The following is a 21,767-nucleotide window of genomic DNA, read 5'->3' on the forward strand; positions in this document are numbered from 1 at the left end:
ATGGCTGGGACCGGGTGAGAAGTCCGCAGTTAAGGCATCAGGAGCTCAGACGAGTGGGCAGCCGGGATGGCAGGAGGTCAGATGGGTGGGTGGCCAGGGTGTTGGATCACGATCAGGAGCTCGGATGGACGAGTGGCCGGGGTTGTCAGGAGTTTGGATGGGCAGGCAGCCTGGGTAAGGATCAGCGTTCAGGAGCTCAGATGGCCGGGCAAGCAGCCGCAATTGGGAGCTTGGATGGGCGGGCAGCGGAGGTGACAGAAGCACCAGTAGGTGGGAGGCCAGGGCAAAGGACTGCTGTCGGAGTTGAGAGCTCGGACGGGTGGGCAATAAGGGGTTGACGTTTACACTGGTCATACAAAAACCCGAATTTTGGGCTAAAGAAATGGGGGGGTGTGGGGGAAGAATTGAAACAAACCAACAGGTATCACAGATGCAAGAAGTCTTTTCTGATGGCAATGAATTATTTGGATCAGAGCTCAGACTCCCACCACATTTGGCAGATAGCCAATATTGTCTCTACTGGGAGCATTCAAGTTCGGTCAGTTTTGGAAGCATCATTCAATGAAATCCATGGGAAATGCATGAACTACTAAACCTTTCAACATCGACTGCACACTGAGAGGTGTCCAAGGCTAAGTACACAATTGACGTTCTATCTTCTCCAAAATGAGCCCTCACTTGACTCGCCTACAAAGACATGGCTTTCAACAAAACTGTTTATAGAAACAATCATCTGACATCTGCTGAAAAGCATAGAAATCCCAAATGAAGTTAAAAACAAATGGTGAGTTGGGAGTTATTTTTAATATTCCATAAATGTCAGGAGTAACTATCAAGAGGAATAGAAAGAAAATAAAATCTATAAGAATGCTTTGAAACAAAAAGAACAGTTCCCCCATGTTCGCGACAAGTCACAACTGTTCGTTTTGACCCATACAGATTGTATAGCCAGTCAAGAATGACACGGGGATTTCTTTTGAATATACATGCTTAAAATAGAATCCAAACAAGGAAAAAAACAAGATTAATAATCATTTATGAAGTATGTTGTTGACCATTCTGTACTTACTGGGCTAGGAAAGGAGTCTGGATCAAGTTTCTTCTGTTGAGGTCCTGCAAGTTGTGCACCAGTTGCTGGTGCTCCAGGATAGGTTCCAGGATAATTTGGCTGAAGTGCCCTTTGCTGGCCTCCATAAATACCTCCTGAAGACAAAATAAACACCCAAAATTATTTCCCAAGATTATAAAATTCAAGTTTGATGAATCAGTTCTTTTATTTCCTGTGTACCGAGAAAAAAATCCATCAAGTTTAACAAAGTCAATAGACAATAGACAATAGGAGCTGGAGTAGGCCCTTCGGCCCGTCAAGCCAGCATCGCCATTTTACAGATCATGGCTGATCACTACCATCAGTACCCCTTTCCAGCCTTATTATCTAAAAGTAATATCCTGCTTTATAAATATTCCAATAATTAACAAACGTGTTTCCACTTTCACCTGAAATAAATGTTGAGAGAAATACCAACAAGAAGAGGAGTATTAGGGTGTTTTTGGTTTTAATTAATCTCACTGCACGTCAGTATAAACATTCTGATTGAAACCTTGAGGAAAGTATTTCCTTGAACTTAATTCAACAAAGAAAAGTAGCTTTGATAGCCAGATGAGCAATTTTGATGAAATGGAAAGAAAGTTTGGGAACGGATTCAGAGCATTATGTCTTGATTGAGTTTGGAGAAAATTAGATAAAACATTAAAGAGATCAAGGTTGAATTTAACAAGATATGGGGCTCATTCATGGACTATTATTATAATTTGCATACATAGGCAGGGATGCTCTGGGGGTTTCCTGTCTGATGTCCGGGAGCCGAGACTCTATTCTTTACATATTATTCACTGGTGACCGTGATTAGTGGGAAGGGTAGGTGTAAAAGTGGGGGGGGGGGGGGGTGGAGTTTACTTTTTTTCTAACTAGAAGAGATTAGTCCAATTAGATAACCAACAATGAATATGCCATAATATGAGGTGATGTTTTTAATAAGGGAATTTCTACTTCATTTGAGCATTATGTAAAGAAAATGTATAAATCAATTAGGATTCATATTCTGTATTGCATTATATGAAAGTTATGTAACTAATAATGTAGACAATATATAACAAAATATTTCTTTCTACTAAATCAATAAAAATATCTTAAAAGAACTAAAAACTTAAGTTAAAAATGTCATTAATAAAGTTTTGTTTTGTTTAACACCATTCTGATGCATCCACATTTATCCTGTAATAAAATGCGGCTGAATGGATTAAGGAATATGTGGCTGGTGCAGGAGAGTATTGTTAAGTAAAGCCATAATCTTATTGTGCAGTACACAAAAGTACTGGTAAAACTCAGCAGGTCATGCAGAATTTATAGGAAGCAAAGGGACAATCAATGTTTTTGGTCTGATTCCCTTCATCAAGCTATAAGCAAAAACCAAATGGGGATCTACATTTAAAGGTGTGGGGGGGAGGAGGAAAGGAAGGAGGAAGGGGCAAGAGCACAGGCAAGAGGTTATTGGTGGATATGAGTAGGAGGGCAGAAGAGAAAAAAATCTGAGAAGTGACTGGGGAGGGAGTAGCTCTCTGAATAGAGAACAAAGGGGGTAGGAATCTAGAGTAATAGAGAAAGAGGAATAGGGAAAGAGAGAGACGGGAGGAACCTCATGGAAAGTGGAGAAGTAAATGTTTAAGGCCTTCTAGTTGGAGAATGTTGTTGTTCCTCCAATTTGTGGGTAGCCTCAGTTTGGCCAGGGACAGATATGTTGGTGTGGGAATGAGGTGTGCAATTAAAACGGGGACCCTATTATTGCAGTGGACTGAGCGAAGATGCTCAACGAACTGATCTCCCAGTCTGCCTCCGCTCTCTCCAATGTAGAGGAGGCCACAATGGGAGAATCAGATGCAATAGATGACCCCAGCAGATTCACAAATGAAGTGTTGCTACATTTGTAAGGACTGCTTGGAGCCCCAAATGGTGGTGAGGGAGGAGGTGCAGTGCAAGTATAGTGTTTCTTGTGATCACTGGCATAGGTACCGAGGGGGCGATTAGTGAGAAGGGATGGGTGGACAAGGGAGTCCCAGAGGGAGGGGTCCCTGCAGAAATAGAGAGGTAAGGAAAGGGTAAGATGTGCTGAAATTATGTTGTAGGTGGCAAAAATTGTAGAGGATATATGTTGGATGCTGAGACTGGTAGGGAGTAGGGTAGGACAAGGGGGATTCCTGCCCCTTTTGCATCTTGAGGTGGAGGGGGAAGAGGGCAGATGTGTGGGGAATGGAAGAGGTGCAGGTAAGGGCTCAGTTGATGGTGATGGAGGGGAAACTGTTTTCAGAAAGAGGAGGACATCTTGGATGTTGTGGAATGGAACAAAAGGCTTGTTCAGTCACATTTCTATTTCTTATGGTGTTATTTTCCACAGAGTTAGCAGTGTGAATGAAGCACAAATTGCCTATATTTTGCTGCAAAGGAGTCCATTCTTTGGTTATCCAAACACTAAATATTTTGAAATTGATAAGTAAAATGAAAGTGAATACCATAATTCACATAACTTCGCTATCCCTCTACTGTCTCCTTTCCTCCCTCTCTGCACTCAGAAAGCTTCCCCCCACCCGACCAAGTCTCCGCTTTTCTCTCCTACCACAGAACCATAGAACATTAGAGAACAGAAATCAAACCCTTCGGCCCTTCAAGTCTGTGCCAAACAATTATTCTGTTGTCCCATGGACCTGAACCCAGTCCTTAGCCCTCTAAATCCCTCTCATCTTAAATGCTATAATTGAGCCTGCGCTCACCACCTCAGCTGGCAGTTCATTCCACACTTCCACCAAACTCTGTGTGAATAAGTTCCTCCTCATGTACCCCCTAAACTTTTCCCCTTTCACCCTTAGCCTACGTCTTCTGGTTGTATCTCATCTACCCTCAGTGATAAAAGCCTACTTGAACTTACTCTTTCTATATCCCTCATAATTTTGAATACCTTTATCAAAACTCCTCTCATGCTTCTATGCTCCAGGTAATAAAGTTGTAAGCAGTGTGATTGGGATCCTTTGTGATATTTGCTGCGTTTTGGAGGAAACACCTCACATAGGAGCTTGTGATGGACCTGGCCTTCTGCAGCCATGTTTCTGGGCACCCAAATTACAAAGGAGTAAAACACAAAAGTTTTCAGATGCTGTAGTCAAAACACAGAAATGCTCAGGCCAGAAATGTTGGTAATATAACTTTACCTCCTATATACGCTGCAAGACCAGCTGAGATTCTCCAGCAATTTCTGTGTTTTTAATTAAATTACCAAACCAGGCTGTGATACAATCACTCAATATACTTTTCACAGTGCACTTATTGAAGTTTGTTAGAGCATTTGACAACAGCCCAAACCTCCTCTGACATCTTCAAAAGTTTAAGGGCACATGGAATCGTTATGAAACATTGGGAGGATGAGAGTTTCTTGGATAGTACCTTCCAAAAGTTGGCCATGATGACATCCTGGCATTGAGATAAAGAGCTAGTCATTCAAAGGAACTAGAAAAGAGGGAGGAAAGCACATGAATCTTCAAGGTGGATGCCGCTCCCAAACCTCTCAGCAAGTTCCACCAGCTTCATTGACATTCCATTGCCAGACATATCTGGGACCCAAACAGTCATTCCAAGTAAAGCAGTGAATTATTTCTTCCAATCCACTTTAATGCTTTCTATGATAACAATGTTATTTCCTGCCCAATGGACAAACCAAAATCAGATTGAGTACATTAAATCTGCAGGAGAAACCTTAAGCTTTCTATTGCTGCCAGTTCAATTTTCCATCCTATTCCCATTCCAATCTGTGTCTCCAGCAATGTTATAAGAAGGTCCAACACAGGCTTCAGGAGTGGGATTTTATCTTCCATCTGGGCACAGTGCAGCCTTCTAGACTCAATACAGGTACACAATCCTTTATCTGGACATCTAAAATCTGGAAACTCCAAAATCGGGTAAGTGGGGAGAGAGGCGGCAGGGCAGCCGGCGCTTGGGGGAGGCGGCCGGGCGACTGGAAGGGGGTGGGGGTGGATACAGCACCACAATTCGGGTGGGCTTTCTGAAATCCGTAAAAATCCAAAATTCAGAACATACTGTCCCCCAAGGGTTCCGGATAAAGGATCGTGTACCTGGGTACTCGATTCCACATCTTCTGGTAACTCTCTTTCTCTGTCCATGTCAGTTCATCCATGATACTGATTCAGTTCTCTTTCACTGTTAGCATAGCCTGAACTTCATCTGCAACAGCTCAGCTCTTCACTTGGCAAGTTTTGTATTCCTTTGTTTGTGCTCTCGCTCTATAACTGCTCCATTTCAAAGGTTTTAGGTCTCAGATTCTCTCTCTAGCCCCTTTTAAACTGCAGCACCTGGGTAGTCCTTCTGGGACCCGGGTGTAATTACTGGGGCAAATGTGCTGGAAGCATCTTTAAAATTGCAAAATTTTTTTTTTCCTACCTTATGGGCGGCCGTTCACACACGAATGACCAAAACTCAAAATCTCCGTCCTTTACAACATTTAAACTGAATACCAGCAATGCGGTAAGTAAAGAGGCGAGACTAGCAAATACATGAGCTATTCATTAACCCATTGTTGTAGACTGCTTGCAGTTCAGTTTAGACTGCAGACTGTCCGCAAAATTGTCCAAGGCTGTTGCAGGAAAAATTTTAGAATGGGAATGGTCACTCATTTCCTTTCTAATCTTTTTACATTGTGTGTTGTGGAAATTTTGTGATAATTTCCCAATACACACATGCTGTGTAAAAACCATATTTGTTACATCTTTCTCTGCCAATGGAACATCAACTTGCTTTCTCTCCTCAGTTCTGATGAACAGTGAAACAATCTGAAACTTTCTACCGATGCAGTCTGATATGCCAAGTGTACTGTTACAAGCTCAGAGGACCCCAAAACCCAGCAGCAATAGATATTCACCAAGACAAGTGGTTACTTAAACAAAAGTTGCATTTAATTATCTTTAAACATGAAAATATAATCACACTTTAACTTACTCATTATTGAATTGACTAACCTAACTTAACCCCGTTCTAATTTTAAGTACGTGTGTGTGTGTGTGTGTGTGTGTGTGTGTGTGTGTGTGTGTGTGTGTGTGTGTGTGTGTGTGTGTGTGTGTGTGTAACTTCAGAAAAGTTATTTGGTTCACAGTCCAATCTCACTTCTCATTCCTCCAAGTTCACTGGTTGCAGGCAATTCTTATACTGTCCACAGAATTTAACATTTCTAAAGTTCACCAGGCTTTGGTGCTTGAAAGGTAAATGGTTGCCGCTCAGGAAGGTTCTTGTCGGTTTTCAGAGAGAGATTTGTTGTTCCAGGACATCCACAATTGATGTACTTCCATCAGTCACTTCAGTGTCTTGCTGACGAAACTTGCCCCTTCAGGGGCAACTTCTTTCTTTCACGTCATCACAGAGTTTATTTTTGTTTCCATTATTCCAAGTGAAACATTAGATAGCCAGTCCTCTCCTCTTACATGAACCACAAGGGCTTTGACCAGGCCATCTTCCAAAATGGGGCTATCCACAAGCTTGCCAGCTTGTCCTGCTCCAGTCCTAGCTGCTCTTGCTGGCTATAACACTGTAGAATGATCTCTGTGTGTCTCTCTCTCTTTTTCTCTTTCTCTCTCTCTGATAGAAAGCCTGTTTGACTCTCTCTGCTTGCAGATAATCTGCAGCTCCAACAAGATCTTTCATCTGTTAACAACAATCCATAAGTGAAATCTCTTGAGCACTCTTCAAAGCTTTTGCAAAAGCTGTGGAGCCGATATGTCAAATAAGATCTGCTTTAAAGTGTTTGTATGTGACTTACTCTAACAAACCTTTCCCAATTTATCTCCCAAATACTTTGCCACATTACACAATTTCTTTTAGAAATTAGAAGTTACTGCACACGATGGCATCTTCAGGCATTTCCCTGAAGCTTCAGAGGGGTGGCAGGGAGCAGTTAAATTAATTTGACAGAGAATCACACTGGAATGTTTCAGTCAAAAGGAGAAAAATGTTGGAAAAAGTATTGAGAGAAGCAGTTCGCATAGCAGCAAAACAATAGCATAGATGTAGATAGCAGCAGACGCAGAGAGAGTCCGAGGTTTAAAGTTTACAGTGTATACGTCTCAACATGAAGGCAAATTAGTCACGGTTAGAGTTCTAGGCATAATTAGTATGTGTCTCCAGGCATAATTATCTATCTGGCTTCTGATCATAAAGTTTTAGCATGCAAACAGCCCCCTTGGCCCACTGAGTCCACTCTGACCAAAAAATATTTCCCCCAATTATATACCAAGTCATTTTATTCTTCTCATATTCCCCTCAACTCTGTGACAAAATCAGCATGCTTTCTCTGCCATTTACCTACAAATTAGAAGCTACTTACAGTGGGCATTTAACCTGAGAAAACCAGAACATCCAGTCCTTTTCAGACTGCGGGTGAGCAGTGACCCTACTTTGACCCAGGTGAAATTCCCAGAAAGTCAGGACCTCCTGGGCCTTTCACACTACAGTCCAAATTCTCTGTTATTTGCCATCCCTGGGAACTTAAGGGCGGGGGGGGGGGGGGGGTCCTGCCCCCAGCAATGATGTGTTACTTGAGGTTACTCTAACCAGAGTTCTCAAGATCTCGGAATTGGACCTTTATGTTGCTCCCCATTGTTCATTCAAACCGACCTTCATTGATATATGAACTGGATACAGGATGTTTATTTCATCATCACGTCAACACACGTGTCTTTAAAGCATTTCTTTACCCAGTTGGATAATGAGACATTATCCAAACAATTAACGAGACACCCCCCCCCACCACCCGCGCTTTGGCACCGCTTCGTCAAGTAGTGACGGCGACACAATGCGGGATGCATGGCCAACTTCGTTACCCATAATCCCTCATGCAGCTGGAACCGCTCTGGGAATTGCAGAGCAGTTCCAGCTGCATGGGGGTTATGGGTAACGAGGAGGACCATTGATCCCGTATTGAACCGCCACCATAAGGTGCCAGAGTGGCGCCAAAATGGCCGGCTGTGGTCTGTGGTATAATTCACATCACGACTTTTCCCCTGCTTTGGCTCTTCACACTGCAGGGAGACGGTGGCCCGGGTAATTTCCCTGGGCCGACATTTTCACACTGCTGGTTCACAGGGAAAATTTTACACGTAAAGGACTTGTGAGAACGTGCACATTCCAGACAGACAGCACCAATTGTCCGAATTGAACCCTGGATCTGTAAGGCAGCAGCTCAAAATTCAAAGCTCAGATTCATTGTTAGAGTAAATACATTATATAAAGGGCTCAAGCCCGAAATGCCAGTTAGGTACTTTTACCTTTACTTGACCTGCTGAGTTTCTCCGGCTTTGGTGTTTCTACTTCAACACGGTGTCTGCAGATTTTCCTGTTTTACTTCTAAATACTTTACATCACATACAACCCTGATATTCTTTTTCCTGTGGGACGTGCTGAATTTCTACTTATTAGTAGCTCTACTGATTGCACCACTGTGCCACATTGAAGTTATGGCAACAATGAATATCTGGAAAAGACAGAAATGCTTACAATAAAGTATTTAAGCACAGTTTGAGAAGCAAAGGAAGGATGGCAAAAGCATCATTGATTGTTGAACATTCCAATTTAAAAAAAAATTCTGTAAGAGTCAAGGACAGAATCTATTGTGGATGGCATGGATAACATAACAGTTGGCACAACTCTATTACATCACCAACGACCTGTGTTCAAATCCGGCACGGTCTGTAAGGAGTTGTACATTCTTCCCTGTGTATATGTAGGCTTCTTCTGAGTGTTCCAGCTTTCTCCCACCCTCCAAAACGTACTGGGGGTGGGAGGTGGGGGGGGGGTTTGTGGTTATAGTTAAATGGGTGTAATCAGGCAGCATGGGTTAAAATGGCTGGAATCAGCTTTTACCGTTCTGTTAAATAAAAATTTTATTTTTTTTAATTTAAAAACTAATTTGGTTAGTTTTAGGAAACAAAATAGATGGCATTGCCACATTGAGAATATTCCGTAAACTGCCTATTTGTGGGAAGAAAAGAGGGTACAGATTTGCAGCAAAGTTAAAGAGAAATGCAAGTTAAGGACATCAACTATTCTGATATCGACCAGGATGATAATGAAATGAGAGGAAAACCAGCGAAGCAATGAGCGAACTGTTTCTGAGAAAACATTATGGATCTACACATTTCTAACCCAAAGAGGAAGGAACTATGCCGAGTGAAGGCAGTATAAGAAGGAGAACAGTAGTCAGGGTACCGTGACGACATCTAATAGCCATGAGAAAAGATTTGACTCAAAGTTCAGATTTATTGTCAGAGTACATACATGACATTACATACAATCCTGAAATTCTTTTTCCAGTGGGACGGACAGAATTTCTACTTGCCGGTAGTGCAAATACACTGTACTCAAGAAAAGCTAAGAACACAGCAGAGAGAAATGTAAACAAGAAGCAAGTGAAAACAAATTGACTGCACAATGCAGAAAATAAATATTCTGTAGCATCCCGCGCCTCGGGCCAACACAAGAAATGGCCGATGAACGCGGCGACCGGCAAAGCATCGTGTGGGCTGAAACCACCCCTTTCCATAGGCCACAGGCAGAGCGGTAAAACTGGCCAATCATCGCTGGCAGCTCACAGGGGACATGATCAGGGCCTTGGCATCCGAGGTAACCAATCGACATCTGGCCCGCTCAAGCCATGCCCCGGTGGTGAGGCGGCCAAGCTGACTATAAAAGGCAGAGCTGTCACTGAATAAATTCAGTCTCAAATACATTGTACTGGTGTGTGTGTCTTTCTTCTCCTGTGGATGCGAGCTAAACCCTTAAGGCTTTAACCAAGAGCTATAACCTAGCTGTAGCTGTAGCGACCTCACTACAGTGGTGACCCCGACTGGTCCAAATGGTGCTTTGGACACAAATTTGGAAGAGCGACCTGTGATCAACAGCGTAGGGTTGAAACTGCCTGGCTTCTGGACGTCACAACCACAAGTTGAGGCGCAGTTCGCCATTCGATAGATCTGTGCCAACAACATGCACTATTACCACATGGTCAGTGCCCTTGATCAGGACACCGCAGCCCACAATGTCGACTTCCTCCAGTAGCCCCTGGAACAAAGAATGTATGTGGTCATTAAAGAGCTGTTAACCTGCAGTTTTGGGCTCTCTAAGTGCGAGTGCGCTGCCCGAGCAAACCTGCTATGGGCGGTGAAGAGAGACGGACGCCTGCGCTTCGCTCGAGTAGGTGAAAGCACCACGTCATCAGAGACCATCTGACTGACTAACCAACTACCCGAATGCCATGCCACACCAGTGAGTAGTACTGTTTCTATCAATGACAGTGGGGTACCGAGACCCATCGATGCCACTCCCCCTGTGCGTTCCAAGGAAACACCCAGGTTGGCCATCGTTAATGGCTGCGACAACCTGCCAACTGTATAACCTGCTACTCATTCAAGACTCTCTATTGGGCCAATGTTTCTTGGTGGATATTGGGGCACAATACACCATCATTCCCCCGACCAGCCTGGAGGCCCGCTACAGCAAAGTGGGCTGGGAGCTCCCAGCGGCAAACAACTCCAACATTTGAACATTCGGCACCTGCACTGTTCCCCTATGCTTTGGGGACAGACAATTCACTTGGAAGTTTATAGTGGCGGCCGTGCAACAACCATTACTGGGTGCAGATTTCCCACGGGTCAACTCACTCCTGGTGATCAAGGGGCACCGGCTGGTTCACGCCCGCACATTTCAGTCACTCTCGCTTAAGGGCCCTGAACTCACCAGCCCCACCTGCACTCAGTGAGTACTGCCGACAACGAATTTGCTCGTGTCCCAGCAGAATTCCCCTCCGTCACTTCCATTCGGCAAAACCCAAACATGGGGTGAGGCAACAAACCGATGCAGAGCACCCCACCCCCCCCACACCAGGACGCAGCATCTCCCCGCCCACCGAGAAATTCAACCTAGCCATGGATGAGTTCAAGAAAATGGAGAAACTCGGCATTGTGCATCGCTGCAATAGTCCTCTGGCCTCCCCCAAGGCAGCACGTGGATGGAGGCCATGCAGACACTACTGCCACCTTAATGAGACCACCATATTGGACAGATATTCCATGCCCCATATCCAAGACTTCACCGCTAACCTGCAAGGGGCATGGATATTCTCAAAGGTGAGCCTCATCAGGAGCTATCACCAGATCCCGGTGCACCCCGAAGACTCTGAAAACCTCCATCATAACCCCCTTTGGATTGTTTGAATTTCTCCACATGGTCTTTGGGTTAAAAAATGCAGCTCAGACTTTCCAAAGGCTGATGGATGCAGTGGGATGGAATCTGCATTTTGCCTTTGTCTACCTTGACATTTTACACCCACACTGAGCATGCCGCCCACTTAAAACAATTATTCTCCAGGCTGAGCAATGTCAGCCTAACCATCAACCCAGCCAAGTGCCAGTTTGGTCCAGAGACTATTGTCTTCTTGGGCCTTCGTATCGACTGACATGGAGCCAGACTGTTACCCACAAATGTGGATGCTAGTCACTCTTTCCCCATGCCATCGACAGTGAAGGAAGAGTTTGCAGGTCTGGTCAACTTTTATCACCACTTCGTACCTGCAGCATCCCACATCATGAGCCCACTCTTTCTCCTCATGGCAGGACCCAGTAAAAACATACAATGGACCCAGGAGGCGACTGAGGCCTTCCAGGCCACCAAAAAAACCCTAGCCAACACCACCTTCCTCATGCACCCGCAAACAAATGCCCCGACCGCCCTCACAATAGACACCTCCAGCACAACGGTCGGGGATGTACTTGAGCAATTGGTGAATGAACAATAGCAACCAATGGCCTTTTTCAGTAAATGCCTCAGACCACCAGAGCTCAAGTACAGGGCCTTTGATAGAGAACAGTTAGCCTTATACCTGGCAATTCGGCACTTACGTTACTTCCTGGAGGACAGGAAGTTCAAAATTTACATGGACCTTCAGTAAGATGTCAAATCCGTGGTTAACCAGGCAACAGGAGCATCTGTCCTACATTTCCAAATTTATAAAAGACATTGAATACGTAGCCGGCAAATCCAACATGGTGGCCGACACCCTATCTCATCCGGTTATCTTGGCGGTACATGACCCTACCCCTGGCATCGACTACACAGCCCTGGCTGATGCGCAGAGAGCAGACCCTGGCATTCCAGTGTACCGGATAGCTCTCACCGGCTTACAACTGGAGGACATCTGGATCGCTGCCGGCAATCGCATGCTACTCTGTGTCACCTCGATGGTTAAACCTCGTCCTGCCATCAGGACTACAGTCAAAATGGTGGTGAACAGGTATGTCTGGCATGACCTCTGCAAAGAGGTTGCCCTGTGGGCCAGGACTTGTACTCAGTGCCAGTCATCAAAATCCAGACTCATATCAAAGCTCCATCACAGACGTTCAAGCCAGCACGACGCCGCTTCAACCATTTGCACATTGACATTCTGGGACCCCTACCCATATCTAGAGGCGCAAGTTACCTTCTCACAATGGTCGACCGGATGGCCACAGGTAGTGCCACTATCAGAGGCTTCCACAAAAGCATTTGCACGGGCTTTACTCAACACTTGGGTAGCGCATTTCCAGGTCCCCGAACACCTTACATCAGACAGGGGGCCCAATTAACTTTCAGTCTGTGGACTTAGGGACCCAACTCCACCACACCATGGGGTATCACCCACAGGCCAAAGGGTTGGTGGAGAGGTTCCACAGACATCTTAAGGCAGCCTTAATGGCACTGGGCCAACGAGCTCCCTTGGGTCCTGTTAGGCATCTGCACCGCACCAAGAAGGACCTTGAGGTGTTAGTCTATGCTGAGTTAGTTTATGGCGCACCCTTAGTTATAACGGGTGAATTTGGGATGGCCCCTGAGGACTTAGGGGAGTGCCTAGGCACCCTGGTCCCCGCTAAACCTAGACCCCCAAGGGCCAAACCTGCACTTGTGTCCCAAAAAACTTTACTGACTGCAAATATGTGTTTGTTCGGCTTGGGGCTCACTGGTCACCTCTACAGCAGCTTTACGAGGGGCTATACCATGTACTCAGACACAACGGCTCCACCTGTGTTTTGGACATTGGCAGCAAGGACGAGACTTTCACAGTTGACTGGTTGAAACCAGCCTACTTGGACTTTGACCAGTCCATCACTCACCTGACCCCATGGCGCAGGGGTCAGCCTCCTAAAAACGGTGCCCCGATCACCGGTTCTGGGGGGTGGGAGGGTGGGGTTGTGTAGCGGAAATGGCTATCGCGGCGACTGACAAAGCATCGTGCGGGCTGAAACGCCCGTTTCCATAGGCCGCTGACAGAGTGGTGAAACTGGCCAATCACAGCTGGTGGATCGCAGGGGGCCCAATTGGGGCCCGGCATCTGAGTTAACCAATTGGCAGCCGGCCCACTCAAGCCATGCCCCGGGGGGGACAGGACGGAGCTGACTATAAAAGGCAGAGCTGCCACTGGATAAACTCCGTGTTGAATACACTCTACTGGTGTGTGTGTGTGTGTGTCTTTCTTCTTACAGCCTTTGTGCTATAACCTAGCAGTAGCTGTAGTTGCAGCTGACGTGGACTTTACCCCTCCATAAATCTTCGTCCACGAAGCCAAGCCAAAGAAAAAAGCTGTAGTGACCTCGCTACAATTCAATAAATAATGTTGAAAATAGGAGTACAAGCCGTTCTAAGGTTTAAAAAAAAGTAGTGAACTCGCAATGTTAATTCCAATATAATGAGAAGCAAAGTGATCTGGGTAAAATGAAACCAAAAGGGCAAGCCTGTCAGGAAATAATAAGCTGTCTTTAAGGAATGATCATTCATGTTCAGTCTATGCATATTCCTGTCAAAAGGTTGGGCAACAAAAGCCAGCTAACTTAAGAGGTAATAATGGCATATACATTGTACAATATAAATACGCACTACAATTCCTCATTAATGCAGCCAAACAGCTCTTGTAAAGAAAAAAAATGTTAGTTAACTAATTGAATTAAGAGTCAATATATGCATAAGATAGATGGATATTAAATATCCACAACAATCCTCATGCAAAAAAAGTGACTTACAATAGCGCAGTCCTTTTACGCTGTCAGTACAGTCTATGATTAGTGTACCAAGAGGAGGTCCATAGCTGTTGGAATAAAACATTTGAGCCTTGAGGTGCTGGATTTCTAGCTTCTGTTCCTTCTGCTTGAAGGTAACAGCGAGAAAAAGGTTTATGTCCAAGGTGATAGCGGCCCTTTTATGATGTTGGCTACCTTCTCCAGGTAGTGCCTCACATAGCTGTCTGCAATGGATGGATCTGGCTATGTTTGCTACCTTCTGCAGTCTTTTGTGTTCCTGGGCACTTGAATTTCCAAACAAGTCTGTGATGCAATCAGCCAGTATACTTTCCACAGTGCACCTGTAATACTTAGATAGAGTATCCAACGACATGCTAAAAACCCTCAGACTTTTTAGAAAGTCGAGGTGTTGAAGTCCCTTCATCATGATTGTCTCAATATGCTGGATCCAGGAGAGGTCTTCAGAAATGCAGATGCCCGGCACTTGGTTCTGACTCTCTCCACCTCCTTCTCACCCATGCAGACAGGTGTGCGGATCCTCAGACTCAATTTCCTATAATTAACAGTAAACTCTTTGGCTTTGGTGCTGTTGAGAGCACAATTATTGTTCTGGCACCACCCAAACCAGATTGTCCATCACCACTCACTATTCTGACTCATCGTTTCCAGTTATTCAGCCAACAACGGTGGTGTCGTCAGGAAATTTGTAGAACTTGGAGGTGAACTTGTGGAACATGGGGCTAAGTACACAGCCTTGAGGTGTTTAAGGTCAGCGAAGAAAGGGTGATGTTGACGACCCACACTGATGGGGATCTCCCAATGGTTCAGTCGATGATCCAGATGCAATGGGACGGACAGGGTCCCAGGTCCTTCAGTTTGGTCAGGAGTTTTGCTGGTATTACAGTGCTGAACACCAAGTTGTGGTCAATCTTGTTCCTCTGGTCTAACACGGGGATAACATAAATGAGAACCAGGGTCTCAATACCAAATTAAAAAATTAGAAATAAAAAAAAGCTTGAGAATGTCAACAAATATAAAAGGGATTCCAAGAATCTTCTACAGACTATAAACAGTAAGCAGGTAGAAAGATGAGTGTTGAGGCCAATCAGAGATTGAAAAAAGTAGTCTGCAGATGGAGGCTTGTGGCATGTCCAAAGGTAGTGAATAAGTACTTTACATTAATTTTCATCAAAAAAAGATGCTGCTGAGTTTCATCAAAGGAAGATGAGGTTAACATACTTAATCACGTAAAAGTTGATGAAATGCAGCTGGACTTAAAGAGGACAAATCATCCTGTCCAGATGGAATGCATCTTGCTAGGGAAGTAAGGGAGAAACCTGCAGAGATACTGGCCATAACATTCCAGGGACTTTATTCCCTGGAGCAAAGAAGAATGAAGGGAGATTTGATTGAGGTATTTAAAATTATGAGGGGGTAGAAATATAGATAGACTTTTTCTATTGAGGGTAGGTGAGATACAAACCAGAGGACAAGGGTTAAGAGTATAAAGGGAAAAGTTTAGGGGGAATGAGAGATTGGTGGGAGTCTGAACTGGGTTGCCAGTTGAGGTGGTGAATGTGGCTCAATTTTAACATTTAAGAGGAATTTGGGCAGGTACATGGATGGGAGAGGTATGGAGGGCTATGGACTGGGTGCAAGCCAGTGGGACTAGGCAAAAAAACATGGTTCAGCACAGGCTAGAAGGGCCGAAGGGGCCTGTTTCTGTGCCATAATGTTCCATGGTTCTAAATATTTGTAGATGTGGAAGAGGTGCATGAGGCCTGGAGAATTCTAGTCATTTTAGAACCTCAGTGATTTAAAAATAAAAATCTATACAATTAGCATCTACTTGGATAAAATTAAAGGATTATGGAAGGGCAGAATAGATTTGTTAAAGGTAAATCAATTTTAACTGAGTTGAGCTTTCTGATCATGCAACACAGCAAGTCAGTGAACAAATGCAATTATTTGTGGACCTTTCAGAAGAGGTTCATAAAATGCTGTGAACAAGGCTGATGACAGAAATAGATTTAAAAAAAGCACTGGTCTCGTGAATAGAAAATTGGCTAATTGACAGGGAACAGAAAGCATCAGTAGTGAATGGCTATTTCTCTGACTATTGGGAACGATCAGAATCAGAATTTTTTGTCAGGAGAAAGTCACAAAATTTGTTGTTATGCACAACATCACAGTGCAAACATCCATAAGAACCACCTTACAAAATAAATTAAAATAGTGCAAGAAAAGTCAAAGTGAGGCAGTGTCTTTGGTTCATTGATCATTCAGGAATCTGATGGCAGTGGGGAAGAAGCTGTCCTTGTCCCGCTGAGTGCTCGTCTTTAGGCTGCTGTATCTTTTCCCCATGGCCTGTGTGGTAAGGGTCCTTGAGGATAGAGGCAGCTTTCTTAAGACACCACCTCTTGTAGATGTCCTTGATAGAGAGAAGTCTGGTGCCCGTGATGTCACAGGCTGAGTAAACAACCCACCAGAGTTTTTTTTCTTGGTCCGGAGAGTTGACAATTCCATACCAGGCAGTGATGCAACCAGCTAGAATGTTCTCTATGGTACACCATAGAAGTTTTTGAGAGTCTTCCATGACATACTGAATCTCATCAAACACCTCACAAAGTATAGCCACTGGTGAGCCGTTTTCGTGACTGCATCGACATGGAGGCTCCAGAACAGATCCTTGGAGATCTTGACATCCAGGAATTTGAGGTTCTTGGCCCTCTCCACTATGGAGCCCTCAATGAGGACTGGATCACATTCTCCTGCCTTCCTCCTGAAGTTGTAATGTTTCCTGAGAGTCAGTACCATCATTAATATATATTAATGACTTGGACTTGGATGTTCAAGATATTTTTCAAATCTTCAATACCACTAAACATGTAAGCTTAATGAACTGCAAAGAGATTAATAATACATTTCAAAAAAATATAGGCAGACTGGTGGAATAGGTGAGCAGGTATTAAGTGAAATTTAAACCAGAAAAATACAAAGTATTACAGGTTAATTGGGGGAAACAAAGAGCAAATGGAAGGCATAATCACATACAGGATAAAGGAAAAGATCTGGGGAGTGGGTAGCAATACATGTTGTAGAAATGGTTATAAACATTATAAAATCCTGGGCTTTCTAAGTATAGACAGGGTGTAAACTGAGATCTGGGTGTTATACTTCAGGAAGAGAAAGTACAAGAAAGAGTTGCTGAAATTATTCTACAGATTAGGGGTGTTAATTGCATGGGTGTAGTTAAGAAACAGGGATCACTTGCTTGAAACAGAGGAGGAGAGGGGTTAAGATTGAAACAGATAGAAAACAGAGACTTGGGATCAAGATTAAAGGTGAATGGCAAAAAGACCAGGTGGAAGATAGCAAGTGGTTGGAAACCAGAATATTCAACAGGAGGAATAATGGAAACAAATTCAATAATAATCAATAAGAACAAGTGTAGAAAGAAGAATACTCTGTGAAGGGAGGGATGAGCTGGACTGCTTTTGTATTCAGCTGGAATATTGTGTGCAGTTTTAGTCACCCTAACTACAGGAAATATATCAATAAAATTGAGAGAATGCAGAGAAGGCTTGATAGGATGTTGCTAGGACTTGAGGAACCAAGTTAAAGGGAAAGGGTTGGGACTTTATTCCCGAGAGTGTAGAAGATTTGATGGAGGAATACGAAATTATAGAGTAAATCCAAATAGGCTTTTTCTACTGATACAAACAAGAGTACATGGGTTAAGAGTGGAAGGGGAAATGTTTAAGGTGAACATTGAGTTTAAGAGTCAAGAGGTCATGTTGCACTCTACAAATCTCTGGTTATCTCATTATAGGAAGGATGTGGAAGCTATGGAGATGGTGCAGAGGAGATTTACCAGGAGGTTTCCTGGAATGGAAAATAAGACTTGTGAGGCAAGGTTAGCAAAGCTGGGACTTTTCTCTTTGGAGCATAAAAGGATGAGAGGAAACTTAAAAGAGGTCTACAAGACTATGAGAGGCAGAGATAGGGTGGACAGCCAGCACCTGTTTCCCAAGGCAGGATCAGAAAACACCAGAGGACATGTGTGCAAAGTGAAGGGTGGGAATTTAGGGGAAACATCAGGGGTAAGTTTTTTTTTAACAGAGAGAGTTCTGGGTGTCTAAATGCCTTTCCGGGGATGCTGGTGGATGCCGAAACATTTTGGACTTTTAAGAGACTCTTAGATTAGGCAGATGGATGAAAGAAAAATAGGGGATTATGGGGTAGGGAGGGTTTAAAATACCTTTTTAAGGAGCATATGAGCCAGCACAACATCGAGGGCTGAAAGGCCTGTACCGTGCTGTAATGTTCTATGTTCTATTAGGGGAAACCAACCTCTTCACACAGAGTGGAGAGCTGCCAGCTCAAGTGGTGAAAGCTAACTCAAATATAACACAGAAGATTTTTTAAAAATGGAGGTAGATAGATGGGAAAGATAAGAAGGGATATGGACTGGGTGCAGGTCTGTGGGACTGGGTACAATAATAGTTCAGCACAGACTTAGAAGGGCCAAAAGGCCTATTTCTGTACTGTTATGTTCTCTGGTTCTATGACGTAGGCCTGATGGCCTCTTTCTGTGCTGATGCATTTCTGTGTTTATGAATTTCCTCCATGCCTACAGAAGTATGTTAATAAGTCACTGGGCAAAATGATTCAATATCATATAACCATATAACCACTTACAGCACAGAACAGGCCAGTTCGGCCCTACTAGTCCATGCCGTAGCAAATACCCTCCCTCCTAGTCCCACTGACCAGCACCCGGTCCATACCCCTCTAGTCCCCTCCTATCCATGTAACGATCCAGTCTTTCCTTAAATGTAACCAATGATCCCGCCTCGACCACGTCTGCCAGAAGCTCATTCCACATCCCCATCACCCTCTGCGTAAAGAAATTTCCCCTCATGTTCCCCTTATAATTTTCCCCCTTCAATCTTAAACCATGTCCTCTAGTTTGAATCTCCCCATTTCTTAATTGAAAAAGCCTATCCACATTTACTCTGTCTGTCCCTTTTAAAATCTTAAACACCTCTATCAAGACACCTCTCAATCTTCTACGCTCCAGAGAAAAAAGCCCCAGTCTGCACAACCTTTCCCTGTAACTCAGACCCTGAAATCCTGTCAACATTCTCGTGAACCTTCTCTGCACTCTCTCTATTTTGTTTATATCTTTCCTATAATTTGGTGACCAAAACTGTACAAAGTACTCCAAATTTGGACTCACCAATGCCTTGTACAATTTCATCATAACCTCCCTACTCTTGAATTCAATACTCCGATTATGAAGGCCAACATTCCAAATGCCTTCTTCACACCATCTACCTGAGTATCAGCCTTGAGGGTACTATTTACCATAACTCCTAAATCCCTTTGTTGCTCTGCACTCCTCAATTTTCTACCATTCAATGTATATGACCTATTTAAATTTGGCTTTCCAAAATGTAGCACCTCACATTTATCTGTATTAAATTCCATCAGCCATTTCTCAGCCCACACCTCCAGCCTTCCTAAATCACCTTTTAATCTATGGTAATCTACCTCACTGTCCACAACACCACCAATCTTTGTGTCATCCGCAAACTTGCTTATCCAATTCTCCACCCCTACATCCAGATCGTTAATATATATAACAAATAATAGTGGACCCAGGACCGAACCCTGAGGAACTCCACTAGTCACCGGCCTCCAATTGGACAAACAATTATCTACCACTACTCTCTGACACCTCCCATCCAACCACTGCTGAATCCATTTCACTACCTCTTTATTTATACCTAATGCCTCCACCTTTTTTCCTAACCTCCTGTGGGGAACTTTGTCAAAAGCTTTACTAAAGTCCAAATAGACAACATCCACAGCTTTCCCTTCATCAACCTTTTTTGTAACCCCCTCGAAAAACTCAATCAGGTTTGTCAAGCATGATCTACCCCTGACAAAACCATGCTGATTACTCCCTATCAATCCCTGTACCTCCAAAAATTTGTAAATAGCATCCCTCAGAACACTTTCCATCAACTTGTCCACCACAGACGTCAGACTTACAGGCCTATAATTCCCAGGTTTGCATTTGGACCCTTTCTTAAACAGAGGAACCACATGCGCTACCCTCCAATCCTTTGGCACCTCCCCCGTGGCCAGTGACATCCTAAATATCTCTGTTAATGGCCCCACTAATTGTCCACTAGCCTCCCTGAGTGTCCTAGGGAATATTTTGTCCGGTCCGGGAGATTTATCCACCTTTATCTTTTTTAACACAGCCATCACTACCTCCTTGGCTATCCTTATATGCTTCATGACCCCCCCAATATTTTTCTTTACTTCAACAGGTTCAACATTTTTTTCCCTAGTGAATACCGAGGCAAAGAAATCATTCAAAATTTCTCCCATTTCCTCAGACTTCTCACTCAGCCTACCCTCGCTATCTACAAGGGGTCCAATTTTATCTCTCACTAATCTTTTACTTTTAATGTACTTCTAGAAACCCTATGGATTTATTTTTACTCTGTCAGCCAAAGCCTCTTCATGCCCTTTTTTGGCCTTTCTAATTTATTTCTTAAGATTCCTTCTACACTCCTTGTAGTCCTCCTTCAACTTCTCAGCTCCCTGCTCTTTATACCTCTTGTACACCTCCCTTTTTCTCCTAACCAAATTTCCAATATTCCTCGAAAACCAAACCTCCCTATGACTTCCAGCCTTTCCTTTGATCCAGACTGGGACATAACTACTCTGTACCCTCAAAATTTCTTTTTTGAATATCCTCCATTTTTCATTAACATCCTTACCTGAAAATATCCTGTCCCACTCAATACTCCCCAAATCCCTTCCTATTCCTTCGAAATTTGCTCTTTTCCAATCCAGAACCTCAACTTTAGGCCTCTCCTTGCTCTTCCCTAAAACTACCCTAAAACTAACAGAATTATGATCACTAGACCCAATTGGTTCTCCAACATTAATGTCCGCTACCTGACCTAGCTCGTTCCCTAACAGGAGATCCAGTATTACACCGTCCCGAGTCGGTTCTTCTACTAACTGATTTAGAAAACAATCCTGAGCACATTTAACGAACTCCAGCCCATCCAGCCCTCTAACCGTATGGGTATCCCAATCAATGTGTAGGAAGTTAAAATCTCCCAGGATCACTACCTTATGATTTTCACACATATACGTTATCTCCCTACAAATTTGTTCCTCTAATTTTCTTGACCCATTTGGTGGTCTGTCATACACCCCTATTAGCACCCTCTTGCCTCCTCTACCCCTCAATTCCACCCAAACAGCCTCACTGGTCGATCCCTCCATACCATCCTGCCACCTCACAGCAGTAATGTCCTCCTTAACAAGCAGAACAACTCCTCCTCCTTTTTTACCGCCTGATCTATCACATCTAAAACAAATGTATCCTGGAATATTAAGTTGCCAGTCCTGCCCCTCCTGTAGCCAGGTCTCACTAATTGCCACAATATTGTGACCCCAAGTATCTAACCATGCTCTCAGCTCATTTACCTTGTTCACTATGCTTCTTGCATTAAAATATATGCATCTCAGAGAATGACCCTCACATATATTCTCTTTTTTACCTTCTACCCTAATCTCCATCC

At 43.8% G+C, this 21,767-nt stretch overlaps 1 protein-coding gene across 3 annotated transcripts in view; it reads right to left on the reverse strand.

Moving 5' to 3' along the window:
* sec24d (SEC24 homolog D, COPII coat complex component) overlaps positions 1-21,767 on the reverse strand; it is a 291,170-nt gene that overhangs the window by 169,396 nt on the left and 100,007 nt on the right. For all 3 annotated transcript variants that reach the window (XM_069926602.1, XM_069926600.1, XM_069926601.1), the window contains exon 6: positions 1,070-1,203. In XM_069926602.1, the coding sequence (XP_069782703.1) occupies positions 1,070-1,203 (134 nt within the window). The remainder of the gene's footprint in view (positions 1-1,069; positions 1,204-21,767) is intronic.

Source organism: Narcine bancroftii, chromosome 3, assembly GCF_036971445.1.
Source record: "Narcine bancroftii isolate sNarBan1 chromosome 3, sNarBan1.hap1, whole genome shotgun sequence".
NCBI classification, from domain to species: Eukaryota; Metazoa; Chordata; class Chondrichthyes; order Torpediniformes; family Narcinidae; genus Narcine; species Narcine bancroftii.